This window comes from Berghia stephanieae, chromosome 8 (assembly GCF_034508935.2).
Source record: "Berghia stephanieae isolate SIO BIC M18660-M18661 chromosome 8, UCSD_Bste_1.3, whole genome shotgun sequence".
NCBI classification, from domain to species: domain Eukaryota; kingdom Metazoa; phylum Mollusca; class Gastropoda; order Nudibranchia; family Aeolidiidae; genus Berghia; species Berghia stephanieae.
The window spans coordinates 3,698,278-3,714,154 of NC_088367.1; the positions used below are offsets into that span (position 1 = coordinate 3,698,278).

General features: G+C 35.8%; 1 protein-coding gene across 4 annotated transcripts in view; it reads left to right on the forward strand.

The window, feature by feature from the left end:
• LOC144978038 (deubiquitinating protein VCPIP1-like) overlaps positions 1-15,877 on the forward strand; it is a 29,016-nt gene that overhangs the window by 2,759 nt on the left and 10,380 nt on the right. For 3 of the 4 annotated variants that reach the window (XM_078923517.1, XM_078923516.1, XM_078923515.1), the window contains exons 3-15: positions 1,061-1,236; positions 2,178-2,340; positions 4,111-4,287; positions 5,557-5,740; positions 7,093-7,221; positions 7,617-7,744; positions 8,622-8,733; positions 10,499-10,717; positions 11,666-11,753; positions 12,569-12,706; positions 13,510-13,643; positions 14,209-14,525; positions 15,382-15,495. In XM_078923517.1, the coding sequence (XP_078779643.1) occupies positions 1,061-1,236; positions 2,178-2,340; positions 4,111-4,287; positions 5,557-5,740; positions 7,093-7,221; positions 7,617-7,744; positions 8,622-8,733; positions 10,499-10,717; positions 11,666-11,753; positions 12,569-12,706; positions 13,510-13,643; positions 14,209-14,525; positions 15,382-15,495 (2,079 nt within the window). The remainder of the gene's footprint in view (positions 1-1,060; positions 1,237-2,177; positions 2,341-4,110; positions 4,288-5,556; positions 5,741-7,092; positions 7,222-7,616; positions 7,745-8,621; positions 8,734-10,498; positions 10,718-11,665; positions 11,754-12,568; positions 12,707-13,509; positions 13,644-14,208; positions 14,526-15,381; positions 15,496-15,877) is intronic. The other variant, XM_078923519.1, reaches the window with a different exon arrangement.

Below are 15,877 nucleotides of genomic sequence, written 5' to 3' on the forward strand. Positions count from 1 at the left end.
ATGAAGGTTCTTCCATGATTGTCTGTCACTGACTAAAGTTTTAAGTCTTTGTAGATCTTCAGGGGTTTTTAGGGGTAGTTATAGAAGGTCGTCCTCTAAAAAAAAGAGTGCCCACACTTTTTGAAATATGCTGTCATGGCTTTGTTTGCTGATATTTCTTGATTTTTTTTTCTTAATATATGTCCCAAGAGGCGCCATCTTTGATCTTAAACCAGTTGGAAGCTGTTTACTTTGTCATGAGATCCATTTTCTAAACTGGCATTATCTTGTGAGATAGAATGTCATACTTTGATTATTTTTCCTGTTTGGATATAATATAATGATGATAAATGGAATTATTATTTACAGCACTTTTATACGTTAACAACAGACTCAAAATAGTTTACATTGGCAGTCTGATCTTCATATATATGTAGCAATGACTTGAATTATGATAAAGTTATCAAAGATTATTTATAATGGTAATAAATGAAATTTAAGTACAGACTTAACATTTACAAAAGAGTCAACACATCTGATTTTTGTGGTGGAAGCAGGTTCTACAAATAACTTGACTTACCCGACTTAGCCCTTAATCCCAGTCGAGGACATAGTCTATATCAAATTAAGAAATTAAGGAGCAGGCACCGGTGTAAGATAAAGAACTGAACAAGTGTGTATGAAAGGTGCCAGACAAAGCAAGAAAGAAAAATACAAGAAAATAAAAACCATCCCAAAAAATCAGTCGACCTCAACTGGCATAATCTATCAATGATGCGTCGCCATTTGTCTCTTCCTTGGCTTGTCTTCGCAACTTGCTTCTATCTATGTGTATCTAGCCCTCTTGGCTGCGTTCAACATGATCCATTCCCCAACTAATTCTTGGCCTTTTTCGTCTTCTTCTCCCTTGGGGATTCAATGAGAACCACTGTCCTGGTTCCATCTCCAAGGAGCCTTCTGTGGTTTTTTTTTTCTTTTTGATTAAACTCTACGATGGGTTTGAAGGGTAGGGGTAATTTATGGTTGTGTATTGGAAGCTGAACATAATTTTAACGTCTCTTTTTAAATAAACACATTACAGCACCCAGGATTTGTGGAGGCAGTGGAGGGTCTACTGCTCCAGTTGAGGAAATTTGATGCAAGTCGAAAGACAACCCTGGAACAGGAAAACTACAAAATCAATGGCTTGTCCAACAACCTCTGTACAATATTATCTCCCTTGTTGACCTCCTATGGAATGGACAAAAATAGTGGAAAGTATGTACCTTAGATCTTGTCTAGTGCGTCCAATAGGGAATGAGATTAGCGGAAGAGTAGCGTCCCTTGATTGGACGTCACCGGGGGAGAAGTTATTTGTAAACAAACCAACTACAAGCCAAGCGCTCCAAATACAAAATTTATTATTCATATTTCCTTACAAAAATGCATATCATAATCAACGTTATGCATTTTTGTACAGAAATATGAATAATAAATTTTGTATTAGGAGCGCTTGGCTTGTATTTGGTTTGTTTACAAAAAACTTCTCCACCGGTGACGTCCAATCAAGGGACGCTACTCGTCCGCTAATCTCATTCCCTATAAGATGTTTTTGTTGTACAAAGTTTGCCAAATATTAAATTAAAAAAAAAAATAAAGAAGACAAGACTTGAAGTCTAGAAAATATTAATCTATTGAAACCATCATAAAATTGATTTTTTTTTTTTGGTTGCTTTTATCTCATCATCATATACATTTCTCTGAGTCAAATTACGGGCGTTTCATTAAAGCTACTGTATTTGATTTTTTAAAAATGTCAATGGTAGTTGAATATATGCACTATGCACATGCCAATATTCCTTTAAAGTGAGTATATATATATATATATATATATATATATATATATATATATATATATATATATATATATATATATATATATATATATATATATATAAATCTTTGAAAAGTATCAAAATTCTTAAATGTGCAAGAGCAGACAGCACAGAGATAGAGACCAAGAGTTGAATGAGTTAACATACCACCATGAATACTGTTGATATAACTAACTGGTGGTATAATAAGTAGTATTTATTTGTTATTAAGCAAGGGTGGTATTTTAATTGGGGTTGAGGGGGTGGGGGTGGTGATACATAAGGTCATTATTATATTTCTTAAAATTTTATTTTCATTTGTTTTTTTTGTTTTTCTATTTCAAGAGCAAAATTGTTAACAGAGATGGGCAAGGCACCCGTTTTTGACTGTGGACAATTGTGCGGCAGATCGTTTCTCATCGACCCAGCACACCTCAACGTCAATGGCTTTGGGAGGGATAGAAGTGGCAGCAGCCTTTATCTCAATGACACTTTGAACGTCATCAAGGTTTTCCTTTTCTTCTTTTTTTAAGCCTCATTATTTCTCATATTCTTCTTCTTCTTCTTCTTCTTCTTCTTCTTCTTCTTCTTCTTCTTCTTCTTCTTCTTCTTCTTCTTCTTCTTCTTCTTCTTCTTCTTCTTCTTTCTTCTTCTTCTTCTTCTTCTTCTTCTTTTCTTTTCTTCTTCTTCTCTTCCTTTCTTCTTCTTCCTTCTTCTTCTTCTTTTCTTCTTCTTCTCTTTCTTCTTCTTCTTCTTCTTCTTCTTCTTCTTTTTTCTTCTTCTTTTCTTCTTCTTCTTCTTCTTCTCTTCTTCTTCTTCTTCTTTCTTCTTCTTCTTTCCTCTCTTCTTCTTCTTCTTCTTCTTCTTCTTCCTTCTTCTCTCTTTCTTCTTCTCTTCTTTCTTCTTCTTTCTTCTTCTTCTTCTTTCTTCTTCTTCTTCTTCTTTTCTTCTTTTCTTCCTTCTTCTTCTCTTCTTCTTCTTCTTCTTCTTCTTTTCTTCTTCTTCTTCTCTTCTTCTTCTTCTTCTTCTTCTTCTCTTCTTTCTTCTTCTTCTTCTTCTTCTCTTCTTCTTCTTTTCTTCTTTCTTCTTCTTCTTCTTCTTCTTCTTCTTCTTCTTCTTCTTCTTTCTTCTTCTTCTCTTCTTCTTCTTCTTCTTTCTTCTTCTTTCTTCTTCTTCTTCTTCTTCTTCTTCTTCTTCTTCTTCTTCTTCTTCTTCTTCTTCTTCTTCTTCTTCTTCTCTTTCTTTCTTCTTCTTCTTCTTCTTCTTCTTCTTCTTCTTCTTCTTCTTCTTCTTCTTCTCTTCTTCTTCTCTTCTTCTTCTTCTTCTTCTTCTTCTTCTTCTCTTCTTCTTCTTTCTTCTTCTTCTTCTTCTTCTTCTTCTTCTCTTCTTCTTCCTTCTCTTCTTCTTCTTCTTCTTCTTCTTTTCTTCTTCTTCTTCTTCTTCTTCTTCTTCTTCTTCTCTTCTCTTCTTCTTCTTCTTCTTCTCTTCTTCTTCTTCTTCTTCTTCTTCTTCTTCTTCTTCTTCTTCTTCTTCTTCTTCTTCTTCTTCTTCTTCTTCTTCTTCTTCTTCTTCTCTTCTTCTTCTTCTTCTTCTTCTTCTTCTTCTTCTTCTTCTTCTTCTTCTTCTCTTCTTCATCTTTTCTTCTCTTCTTCTCTTCTTCTTCTTCTTCTTCTTCCTTCTCTTCTTCTTCTTCTTCTTCTTCTTTCTTCTTCTTCTTCTTCTTCTCTTCCTTCTCCCTCTTCTTTCTTCTTCTCTCTTCTTCTTCTTCTTCTTCTTCTTCTTCTTCTTCTCTCTCTCCTTCTTCCTTCTCCTTCTCCTTCTCCTTCTCCTTCTCCTTCTCCTTCTCCTTCTCCTTCTCCTTCTCCTTCTCCTCCTCCTCCTCCTCCTCCTCCTCCTCCTCCTTCTTCTTCTTTTTGTAAGGTGTTTTTTAAAGAATCATTTCTAAATTTATGATTAGTATGTTTTTGTTGTTGTTGTTCTTGTAAGTTTGTTTTTTTTTTTCATTTCTCAATCAAAGATTGGTATGTTTTATTGTTGTTGCTGTTGTTAATATATTTATTGTTTTTAATATCTGCATACTTGAAATGGATCTGTATATTTATCTATATTCCTATAGCAACTTTCTTCACACTGCGACTAAGGATGCTTATATCAGTTATTATGAGAATTGTTTATTTTTACCATGTTTAAACCAGTGAAACAGAAAGACATGATTTGAAAAAAATAACAACCCAACAAACTAATTAATGAAATGCTCTTATACTTCCTCTGTACTTAGCTCTCTAACGACAACGAAGAACGACTGATACCCATCCATGCAGACGGTGATGGCCATTGCCTCCTCCATTCCGTGTCCAGGGCTCTGGTGGGATGGGAGCTATTTTGGCATCCTCTCAGGGTCAACCTCCAGCATCACTTTGTTCAGAATCTTGACAAATACAAGTTACAGTTTAGTGTATGTAATATCAATAAGTTTCTGTTTTTTTATTGTTGCTGGTGGGGTTAGTCACTCCTCTCTGGTTAGAAAAAGTTGTAGATTGAAATCGTATGGAAGAACTTGCAATATCGTTATGTTGAAACTTGAAACATAATGCCTGTTAGGCACTTTTACAATTTGCTTTTGATATAGACATTGACTGTGTCCTTATTTTATTCCTGAGTATAGGGAACGAGATTAGCGGAAGAGTAGTGTCCCTTGATTGGACGTCACCCATAGTCTGTGACGTCACCGGTGGAAAAGTTATTAGAGAGAGAACGTCTTGTTGGTTGTGCGCATGCATCTCTCGTCCTCGCTTCCGGTGAAAGCGGCTTGAGACACTTCAAACCCAAATTGACGTTCTCTTTGTAAGGTGACATCCAATCAAGGGATGCTACTCTTCCGCTAATCTCATTCCCTATAATGAGAAAATAACAGAAAAGAGCCTTTTCCAAAGGCTCAATCAAGTTTGTTGCCTTACAAAGGGCTCAAACCTCCCATAGTGGGCAGGGAGGCACTTCCTGTGTCTTCTATGCCCCTTTATCTGTTTTCTAACATGCTTTCTGTCTTTGTCTTGGAATGAGATTACTTTGTTTTGTCCAGGCCTTGACCGGATACCCTAGCAGGGAGGGAAACAGTCAAATGTATAGTTAGAGTTTTGGTAGATGATGTTTTTTTCCTTGTAAATCATCTCTCTATTATGCACTGTATTGTTTTGTTTGAGTGTATCCCTCTTAGTTGGAACCTGTGCTTGTGTCTGGATGAGACTTTCAGGTGATCTCAAACTAAGTACTTTTTTATAGTGTGATCTTAGAATCTACATCTGTTTCCTATTTGAACAAATTCCCCTTTGTCTTACCTTTTCTTGGGTGCTTTAATTGTAATTCTAGAACTTTTTACTATCCCATTTTCTTCCTTTTTACTGGCGCTGATATGACCTCAATGTGTTGCAAGCGCCGTAAAACCCTTAAAAAAACCCAAAACAAACAAGGGGTGGACAGGTCACAAGCTGACTATCATACTAGTGAATTACAAACCTGCATCCAAAGCCATGAAACCATTTAGACAAGCAAAACTTTCAATCATAAAACTATATTTATGACTTGTCTTTTCAAATCAAGCATAAAACGGTATTTTTCAGAATTTTAAAAATTACACTTATAACAAGCAAATGTTTGAAAAGAATTCTTGGGGGGTGATTTTTTAGGGATATTCTGCAATTTAGAAACATTTCTTATTTCATTAAAGGACTTCATTGACGAGTCTGAATGGAGCATGATTATTGAGGAGTGTGATCCAGACTTTACCCCTTCAGGTGCTGTGCCCACTGGTCTACGAAACATTCATATCTTTGGCCTTGCCAATGTGCTGAGGCGTCCTATCATTCTCCTGGATTCCATGGAAGGCATTCAAAGTCCAGGGGATTATTCTGGTAGGTTTACTCATATATATAAATATTAAAAAAAAAAAAAGAATGATGCCTTTTTCGCCACGACATCATAAGATATCGTCGCCTAGGCATTCCACGAAGGAATATAGATAACTCATCAAACAAGATGTCTGATGTCAACAGGAATCACCCAGGTTGTCCAAGTGAGCAAATTGGGGGTTAATAATCTTGCTCAAGGAAAAAAAAACGAAAGTGCCAGAAGCGGGACTCGAATCCGGGTCACAGTGCAATGCCTTAACCACTCGGTCATTTCCAACCCCCCCCCCCCCCCCCAGCTTTATATATGTGTACACATGGACATAATGATCTATTTGATGTCGGAAATTTAAATTAAAATAAAAATAAACAAACCCAAAACTCGAGCTTTTATATAGTGCAATATCCACAAAACGTGCTCAAAGCACTTTACAACAAGCCCTGAGCCAACAGCAACATTTGACATGTAGGACGAGATATGGTGCCTACTATTAGGCGATATTACAGTTTTGTTCAGACAGAAGCAATGCTATTAACAGCCAGGACCTCATTCTACACCTGAGTATGGCGGGAGAATCTGAATAAAAAGCCTTGTCTAAGGACTCAATTATGCGCCTCGGGACTCAAACCAAGTTACCTTCTAATCTGAAGTCGAGTATCATACCACTAGACCACATAGCTGCACATGGAGTTGAGAAAATTCACATTTTTTTCACTATATATGTGATATATATATCTTTTCTTTTCTCTGAATCATTCAATCGAACGTTCTTTCATTTTCCTTACTTTCACCGATTTCCACTAACGTTTACTTTGTATTTGTAAAGCTATTGACGACTGGAAAGAGTCCAAAATTGATAACCGGAAATGATTGGAGGATTCAAGTCATTCTCAAGCAACCTTTAAAAAAAAAATAAAAAAAAAATAGATCTTTTATATAGTGCAATATCCACTAAGAGTGCTCAAAGCACTTTACAAAGGGTCCCTGACCAACAGCAATGCGTAACAAGTAGAACCAGACATGATGCCTGTTAGGCGATATTACAATTTTTTTTGGACATAGACAACGCTGTTAACGGTCAGGTACTCATTGTACATCTGAGTACGGTGAGAGAATGTGAGTAAAGAGCCTTTTCTAAGGACTCGTCTATGCGCTGAGAGAGGCTCGAACCCAAGACCTTCCAATCTAAAAGTGAGTGTCATACCCCAAGACCACATAGCCGCACAAGGAAAAGAGAAAGGGATGTTATACTGGTCAATGACATTTTTGAAAATTAAAAAAATATACGTTTTTTTCCTTATAAAGCTCATGATTGCTAAATGTTTCATTCTATACTTTTCTTCTCATTTCTTCCAAGCCATTTTCCTACCTGTATTCTCAACCCCTGAAGCCTGTAAGAACAAAGAGGGAGTCTTGAACACTCCCCTGTGCATAGCATGGAGTAGCTTAGGAAGAAACCACTTCATTCCACTTGTCGGGGTCAAAGGTCGGTCTTTATCCGTGACAAAATTTTGTATATATCAAGCATACTTAGCTATTGGGAAAAGTATTATTTACTTCAAATAAAGATTAAAATGCTCTGGTGAGCAAATTCTTTCTGAAAATGAAAAATAAAATGCAAGTCCAAAATTTTCACCTTCCGACTGATTATGTCATGCACTGACACATATTATTATCCCATTCGTCTTTAGTGTTTCTTTCATTCATCCTGTTTTGTTGATAAAGGGTAAACCCGAAACGTTCACACTATCTGTTTTCGTTTATTAAATTGAAGCTTACATTCAAATTTTCGCATTGTCATTTATTTCAGGTCGACAGAAAATGTTGACCTTAAAAAAAAAATTTTCTTTATTTTTTTAACCTTTATTATTATTATTATAGGTAAAAAGTGTCCCGTTTTATCCCGTCACATGATTCAAAGAGCTTGGGGTGTGCCAGAGTTTGAGATTGACAATTACGTCCATTTTGAAAATGGCCACTGCCAGATAGGTGGTGAAAAGGGCTTGCAGGTAAATCTTTTTTTTTTCTATTTAAATTTTTAAAAAATAAAAAAATTTAAATAGCAAATGATGCGTCACAATGTGTTTGCATGCATATCTTTTATCAACGGAGGTCAAAGTTCATTCAATGTAACACTTCTCGAAATACGCTTCAACTGTCGTAACGTCACTTCCCTCGTAATGACGCATGGTAACTTAGTAACTGGCTCTAAACTATCGGAACAATGGCGGATGCCCTTATGAAATATCAGACGAGCATAAAAGCGTATCCAGAGGAAAAAAGCATTATAAATATGATCATGTTTTGACTTTTACACATTCTGATCACAAGACATATGAACAGTTCTAGCCAGCATGAGGAATAAAAAGTACAGATTTTCTTTGTTCAGAACCACTATGGCCACCGTTGCTGGCCGACGTGACATCAGACTATTGAATCCAATTAGAAATAAAACAAAACAATGGAATGACTTTTGTAAGGCTATATAATATAATCATGGTTCTCAGTTTTAATAATAATATAATAATAATATATACTTTATTCATCCAAAAAAATGGAAATTCGTTTACAGATGTGGCATGCATAAAAATGTATAAACACATTTCTGCTATATAGCGGAAATCCACTATCGCGTTCTCTACGCTTTGGCTCCTCCAGCCAAAAAAGAGTTTCTGACCAGAGTGCCTCCTACCAGTAACTCCTCCCACGTTGTGTTGGAACATGATGCTAGTGCTATTAATAGTGTTGGAGGAATAAAGCTGGAATTGGTGATTTGTGTGAATATCCATATTTTTAAACTTAATTGTGAATAAAATGTAAAAAATTAAAATATAATTTAAAAATATTAACTTGATTCTTCTAATCCAATTTTAATTTCCAAACCAGATTGGGTATGTGCAACGTTTGGTGTCTGCCATGAACGAAGTGTTTTTCCAGCAGCACAGTGTGAGTGCGTCACTTGTGGCTGATGTGTACCAACATGTTTTCAAGGCAAATGGTTAGTCATATCAAGTTTTCACCATTAAAGATGATATTGTGTTTATACAATAATTGCTGGAGATTTGTTTAATATAACGATTGTTTCCATCATCCCTTACTTAATAAATAGCATTTCTATAGTGCACAACTTATAATATCAGATTTTATGTTAGCTTTATTGTTTGTCTAATTGTAAAGAAAGGCAAAATTAAATGTTTTTTATTTAAAAATGAAAGTGTAAATTAAATCTCATCTTTGTTTGTTTGTTTTTGTTTTTTTCCTTTCTTCCTTTCGTGTTTTTTTTTTTTTCTTTCTTTAAAAAAAAAACCCAAACGTTTCTGAGATTTATGCAACAGTTATGTTTGTTCTATTCTGATGATGAAAAATTATTATGAGCCTCTCATGCTGCAGTAACTGCACCTATCCCAGCATCTTTGATCATTTTAAGAGATTGGTACAGAACTAAAATGGTAGATTAGAGAACTAAAATGGTAGATTACAGAACTAAAATGGTAGATTAGAGAACTAAAATGGTAGATTATAGAACTAAAATGGTAGATTACAGAACTAAAATGGTAGATTACAGAACTAAAATGGTAGATTACAGAACTAAAATGGTAGATTATAGAACTAAAATGGTAGATTACAGAACTAAAATGGTAGATTACAGAACTAAAATGGTAGATTACAGAACTAAACTGGTAGATTACAGAACTAAAATGGTAGATTACAGAACTAAAATGGTAGATTACAGAACTAAAATGGTAGATTATAGAACTAAAATGGTAGATTACAGAACTAAAATGGTAGATTACAGAATAAATGGTAGATACAGAAAAAATGTAGATTACAGAACTAATAATAAGAACTAAAATGGTAGATTACAGAACTAAAATGGTAGATTATAGAACTAAAATGGTAGATTACAGAACTAAAATGGTAGATTACAGAACTAAAATGGTAGATTACAGAACTAAAATGGTAGATTAGAGAACTAAAAGAGACCCTCACTCCCTCAAAATGGCTTCCTTTCCACTCCTGGCCAATGCAAGGAGCAGGTCAGAAATGTCGTGATGACTCATTTTGGTTCGCAAATCTTTGTGTGTATGTGTATAACGAGTACTTCGGACTATTAATAATGAATAGGTTACATAAAGGTGGCACAACTGTTTTAGTATCAGTAATTATAGGCAGATTCTTAGGATTACGGGATGTAAAGTGTGAGCGAGGATGGATGATCTTTATTGACGACCAGCATTTATGTAGACTAGAAAATAAGATTCCATCACTCTGATACAAGAAGATGATGAATTAGACAAGGCATGTATCCAGTCCTCTGGAAGAGTGGTTTAACATTTCCAATGAACTAGGAACCAGTTTTTTTACATCTCAATTTTTTTCCCATATTCTGATAAAAATAAGCCCCCATCGCTGCCGCGAAATTTTTATTCTCTATTGTTATCTGGCACTTTTCTTCTCACTTCATTTCTTGTTGTTGACAAAAAATAAGTTGTGATATGAAAATCTTTGATGGGGTGGAAAAAAAAAATCTGTTGATTCTTTATCCTTCTATTCACAACGACTTTAGGCTTGGTTTTCGGTATCAATCTAGAGGTTTTGCTGGACAAGACAAAAAGCAGCACGGAGGACAAGGAATTGTTTGTGTCTCACTTCATTTCTTGTTATTGACAAAAATAAGTTGTGATATGAAATTCTTTGATGGAGTGAAAAAAAAATTTAAAAAATCTGTTGATTCTTTATCCTTCTATTCACAACGACTTCAGGCTTGGTTTTCGGTATCAATCTAGAGGTTTTGCTGGACAAGACAAAAAGCAGCACGGAGGACAAGGAATTGTTTGTGTGTCTCGGCTGTCACTGTGTGGCTTTCTCACAGCCGCTGGAAGACGATGCCTGGTGTCTGCCTGGGGGGGAGTTGTACGACCTCGCTGTCCTTCGCCACGGGCCCTTGAAAGATGGCCAGACTTATTCGTTTCCGATTCATGGTAAGTAAGCCTGTTAAATACGTTGATTTGGGGTTAGTTGGACCACCAAGGGTTACTTGGCCACTTTTCTTGGAATATTCTAGAACATTTATATGTTATGGTATGTCCGATGATTATGATTTTTTTGACCAGCAATTTAAAACAACAAAAATCAGTCCTTCAGAGCCACTCTGCCCATGGAGTCAAGAGTTTATCCTGGTTTCTCTAACGTGAAACGGTCAATAGCAATTGCTTGCTATCCTTTGGATAGGACGCTAGTCTACACTGCAAAGTACTTTCCACCAACTCTAACAGACTCATCTACCCATTCACTGCTGGGCGGACAGGGGGGGGGGGGGGGGGGGGGGTCAGAAAAAAAATAAAATCTCGACTGCACCCAGGATCCGTCTTGGTCGTTTAAGTGTGAAGCGAGTGCTCTATCAAATGAGCTATCGGGATCCCTGCAAAAAATATAAAACAAGGAACAAAAAATCAAGAGCATTACTCTAAATCTAGATAATATTTTATAATAGTCCAAACATACTAGCATTTTGGGTCATGGTAGTAAAGTGCTTCACGGTGCCCCCTTTTAAGCTCCTTGAAAATTTGGCCGTTATGCACATAAGATAAATGTTTTGAGTTCACATAGCCCTGTCTTCTTCTTCTATTAAGGCCAAAGCTTCAGTCTGAAGATTGTATAGCCGATTGTTCAGTAACAGGGGTTTTAGAGGGAAGCAGGGAGCGATTATTTGAAGTCATCAGTCGAAAGGGCTTGTTTACAATTGGTTGGTAGGGAGTTCCAAAGTCGGATGGTGGAGGGGAAGAAAGAGTAAAGGTGATGATTCGTTCTTGAGTGGGGAATTTCAAAATTAAATGCTGAGTTTCTTGTTTTGTCCCTTTGGTTTTTTGCTGGAAAATGACAAAATTATGAATTTCAAGCAGTTAATAATGACCATTTTTTATTTTCAGACGTAATTGCCAAATATGACAAATCAAAGGACACTTTGGTTCCAGTCAAGGGGAGTCGTAAACCATCCAGCTGTCTCTATTGTTCAGAGTAAATATACATTCCTTTATAGATGAAATTTCACCTCTCTCGGTCCTCTCATACACTGAAGGCCTGGTTTCATAAAAATGCTAACGAAAAAGTGAAAATGAAAAGACTTCCAATGGAAACAATACAAACAATAAATTTTTCAGGGAAAACCCATTGTCAGGTAAACAATGAACTTGGTTTACCTACAACGGGTTTGCATCCGAAATGTCCATTGATTGACACTATCCATGAGAGTTATAATAAGCATATTTCTAAAGGTGAAACTTCAAGGCGCTTATAACACAATAATGAATAATTTTAGATGATACACATCCTTTATTGGTCGAATACATTTGTCGATATGAACTTTTAAAACACAAATTTCTAAACTTTTGTAACAGTGATTCAAAATGTTAAAACTCATGCTGTTTCTATGAAAGAAATGCGATTCCGGCAAATTTATTATCGTCCAGAGTTACATTCTTTAAAATATAAAAGGATCATAGGATACAATGAAACATATTTCTATGTAAAATTTGAAGTCCTTTTGATATGTAGTAAAGGCTATAGGCTTGACAGAAAAACTTATTTTTTTATAAGTTTGATTAAATAAATCAATTTAATATATGTAGGTATTTATTTATTTATTTGTTTATGATATGTAGATATAATTTATTTATTTATTTATTATATGTAAGAATTTATTTATTTATTTATTTATTTATTTATTTATTTATTTATTTATTTATTTATACTATGTATGCATTTATTTATTTGTTTATTATATGTATACATTTATTTATTCGAGACATTTATATGTCATGACCTTCTCACAGATTACAGTTCCGACATGTCAAACCCGACTATACGATATTGTACCAAAATGGAGACCGAACCAAAACCAAGTCCTCGGTCTGTACCTGTGGATTCAAGCACTTTTGGAATGGAAACGAGTACGACACAGCACCCAAACAGTGAGTCGGCCAGTCAATCAATCGTTTTACTTGAAAAAATAATTCCTTTTAAATTTTAAGCTCTGTTTTAATAATAAATATTATTTTTTTCGTATAAATATTGTATATCGTATAGATTTTTATCGTTTAAATTTTAAGTTCTGTTTTTAAAATAAATATTATTTTTATCGTATTAAAAGGTATAAAAAAAAAGATATTCTTTTTACCATAGGAGGGAATTGCTCTTTATAAAGGGAGTTTACAGCTAAATTAAAACTAAAAAACTGAATAATTTCAAGGTTGCCAATTTTCTGTATATTTCCTGAATTCAGTATGTTATAAACCCTCAGTATATTTTCCATTCATCTGTTAGACGGAGAAAAGTAAGTACATAATGTCTTTTTGCTGGAGTTCATTGCTCAGAAAGGGGTCGTCTATGTGTTTGCGTAAAAGTTCAGTAAATCATGAATTGGTAACCCTGTAATTTTTAACGATTTTGAATAATACTTAGAAATGAATGCGTAGTTTGGTGTCTTTTTGGTTTGTTTTTCTTTTCTTTTCTCCCTTGAATTCCATTTTCCAAGGGTGTGAATGTGTACCTGACTATTGGCAGTGAACGATATTGTAAGAGTGTTAGTAAAAAAAGAACGCCTAACAGGCGGCCCTCTGTATTGAAGTGGAAATATTATGGTTACATATGCTGAAGGGAATAAATGAAACATTGTGGAGTTTATGGAGCATGGTAAATCTATGGAAATGTGCTATATGAATATTCATATTTATTTTATTGTATTCATTTAGTTCATATTTTTAATCTGTCTAAGAGTGTTGGTTTTGATGGAGTGGGGCGGTCGCACCGTGAAGGAAATAGTCCCTTGGTTCCAGAACGAGCAAGATCCTTCACTCAACAGTAACGTCTATCAGATGGCACAGGATTTGGTGCAGAGGAGTTTTCCTGGTGGGTTGTGGTTATTGACACTCAATGTTAACCTGTCACTCAAACCTGTTGGCTTGGTATCACTTTGGCGTGCCTGAGTGGGGTTCCTGACCTCCCATAGCGGGCAGGGAGGCACTTACTGTGTCTTCTATCCCCCTATATCTATTTTCCAACATGTTTTCTGTCTTTGTCTTGGAATGAGGGAAACAGTCAAATGTATAGTTAGAATTTTCGGAGATGCTATTTTTGTCTTGTAAATCATCTCTCTGTTATGCACTGTATTGTTTTTTGCTTTACATATTTATATGATTTGTAAACATTTGAGTGTGTTCCTCTTAGTGGGACATTTAACTGATCCCAAAACTAAGTACCCTGATAATGTGCTTTTGGAATCTACATCTGTTCCCTATTTGAACTAATTCCCCTTTGTCTTCCTATTTTTGGGTACTTTAATTGTAATTGTTTAATATTATATTCTTATTCGAAACTGTTATATTAATTTTCGTTTTTACTTTTTACAGTTCACAGCTTCTGACCAGTGCTTGGATAATACTCAATATAATGCTCTTTTCTCTCATTTTTTCAGGCGAGTTTGGCAGTGAGAGACTGGTTCAAAAGGTTGTGGATCAAATCCTGATGCAGACGAACAGCCCTACAAAGGTTGATGAGCTGAAGACTCTGGTTCAGAATCACAACGATGAAGGGCCGTCGCCTTCGTCACCGGATGTGGCCTCTGTTTCCGATACAAGAGCCCCTCCTCAGTCGTCGCAGTCGTCGAGTGAGACGAATAGAAACGTGGTGCAAATGGAGATAGGAGACGAGGACAGCAGTGATGGGCGGATAGACAGGGCTGGGACCTGGTCCATGCATCAACCGTCTAAAGCCATTATCACCGGGAGGCAGGTAAATGCTGCTGGTGAAACAGAGAGAATAGTAACGTAGTCCTTCAGAGCCGTACGACTCGTGGAGCCGGAGTTTATCCAGTAATCTATAGCGTGAAACGGACAATAGCAATTGCTTGCTCCCCTTTGGATAGGATGCTAGTCTATCGTAGAGTACTTTCATTAATAGATTTCTTAAAATCTAGGTAGATGGCAGAGAATTCCTTTTTTACTTTATTGGCTGAAGAAGGGTTTTGAGCCCAAAACATTCCTTGTTTTGGTGTTTTGTTCTCTTTTTTGAAGCTCTTATTTAAAAGTAAATTCCTGTTATTCATCCAATAGGGGAAATTTGTCTCTTGGGTCTATCCTGAGGGAAGACTGGAATAACCCAGGTGTCAGCCGCAGTGCAACGCCGGAAATTGAGCTAGGGCGAATTGACTTGCTCAAGGCCACACATAGCGCAGCGGCTTTGATCGAACCCGGTGTCTTTCGGGTACGAAGCTAAGGCTGTACTGCTGAGTCATGCTACCCCTTAATTTATACAATTTTGTTCAATACTTTGCATCTTTTGTCAGAATTTAGCATCTTTTTATATATTGATTAATTTTTTTTTTTTTTAAACCTCAGGAATGGTAGACACCCAAATTTTGTCGTCACTTTGCCAGTTTAGATTTATCTCCGTCTTTTAAATACGACAATAAACAGGTATAGGGATATTGACCTTTTAAAAAAAAGGTAATTAAAAAATAAATAAATAAATATATAAGTTAAAAAACAAAAAAAAAACTTGATTTTATATGACGTAATAACCCTGGTACACTCTTAGATAGGGGTCCTTTAATATTTATTTATTTATTTATTGTATTTGTCTCTTCCAGACACAAAGTATTCACAAAGAAGAACTGAACAAGAGCAATGCAGAGCGTCAAACCAAACAACGAATAGAGAAACACGCAGCGATCCAACAGCGAAAAGCTTCGGGACAGCAGAAGGTATTTATTTGATTTACACTCTCCTACCCTAGTGCGGCTATGTAGTCTTCTAGTGTTATGACACTCGCCTTTGAATCAGAAGGTCCTGGGTTTGAGTCCCACTCTGAGCAATGCACTGTTGAGTCCTTGGAAAAAAGGCTCTTTACTCACATTCTCTCACTGTATTCAGGCGTAAAATGAGTATCTGGCCGTAAACAGACAAAAATATTGAATTTTTTATTGCCTAACCGGCATCATGCCTCGTCCTTCATGTTTAATGTTGCTGTTGGCTATGGACCCTTTGTAAATCGCTTTGAGCACGTTTAGTAGATATTTTGTCAGTGGAAACTATGAGCGGGATATGAGTGTAACTCAGGTCATAAACGATCTCCAATGGAAACCG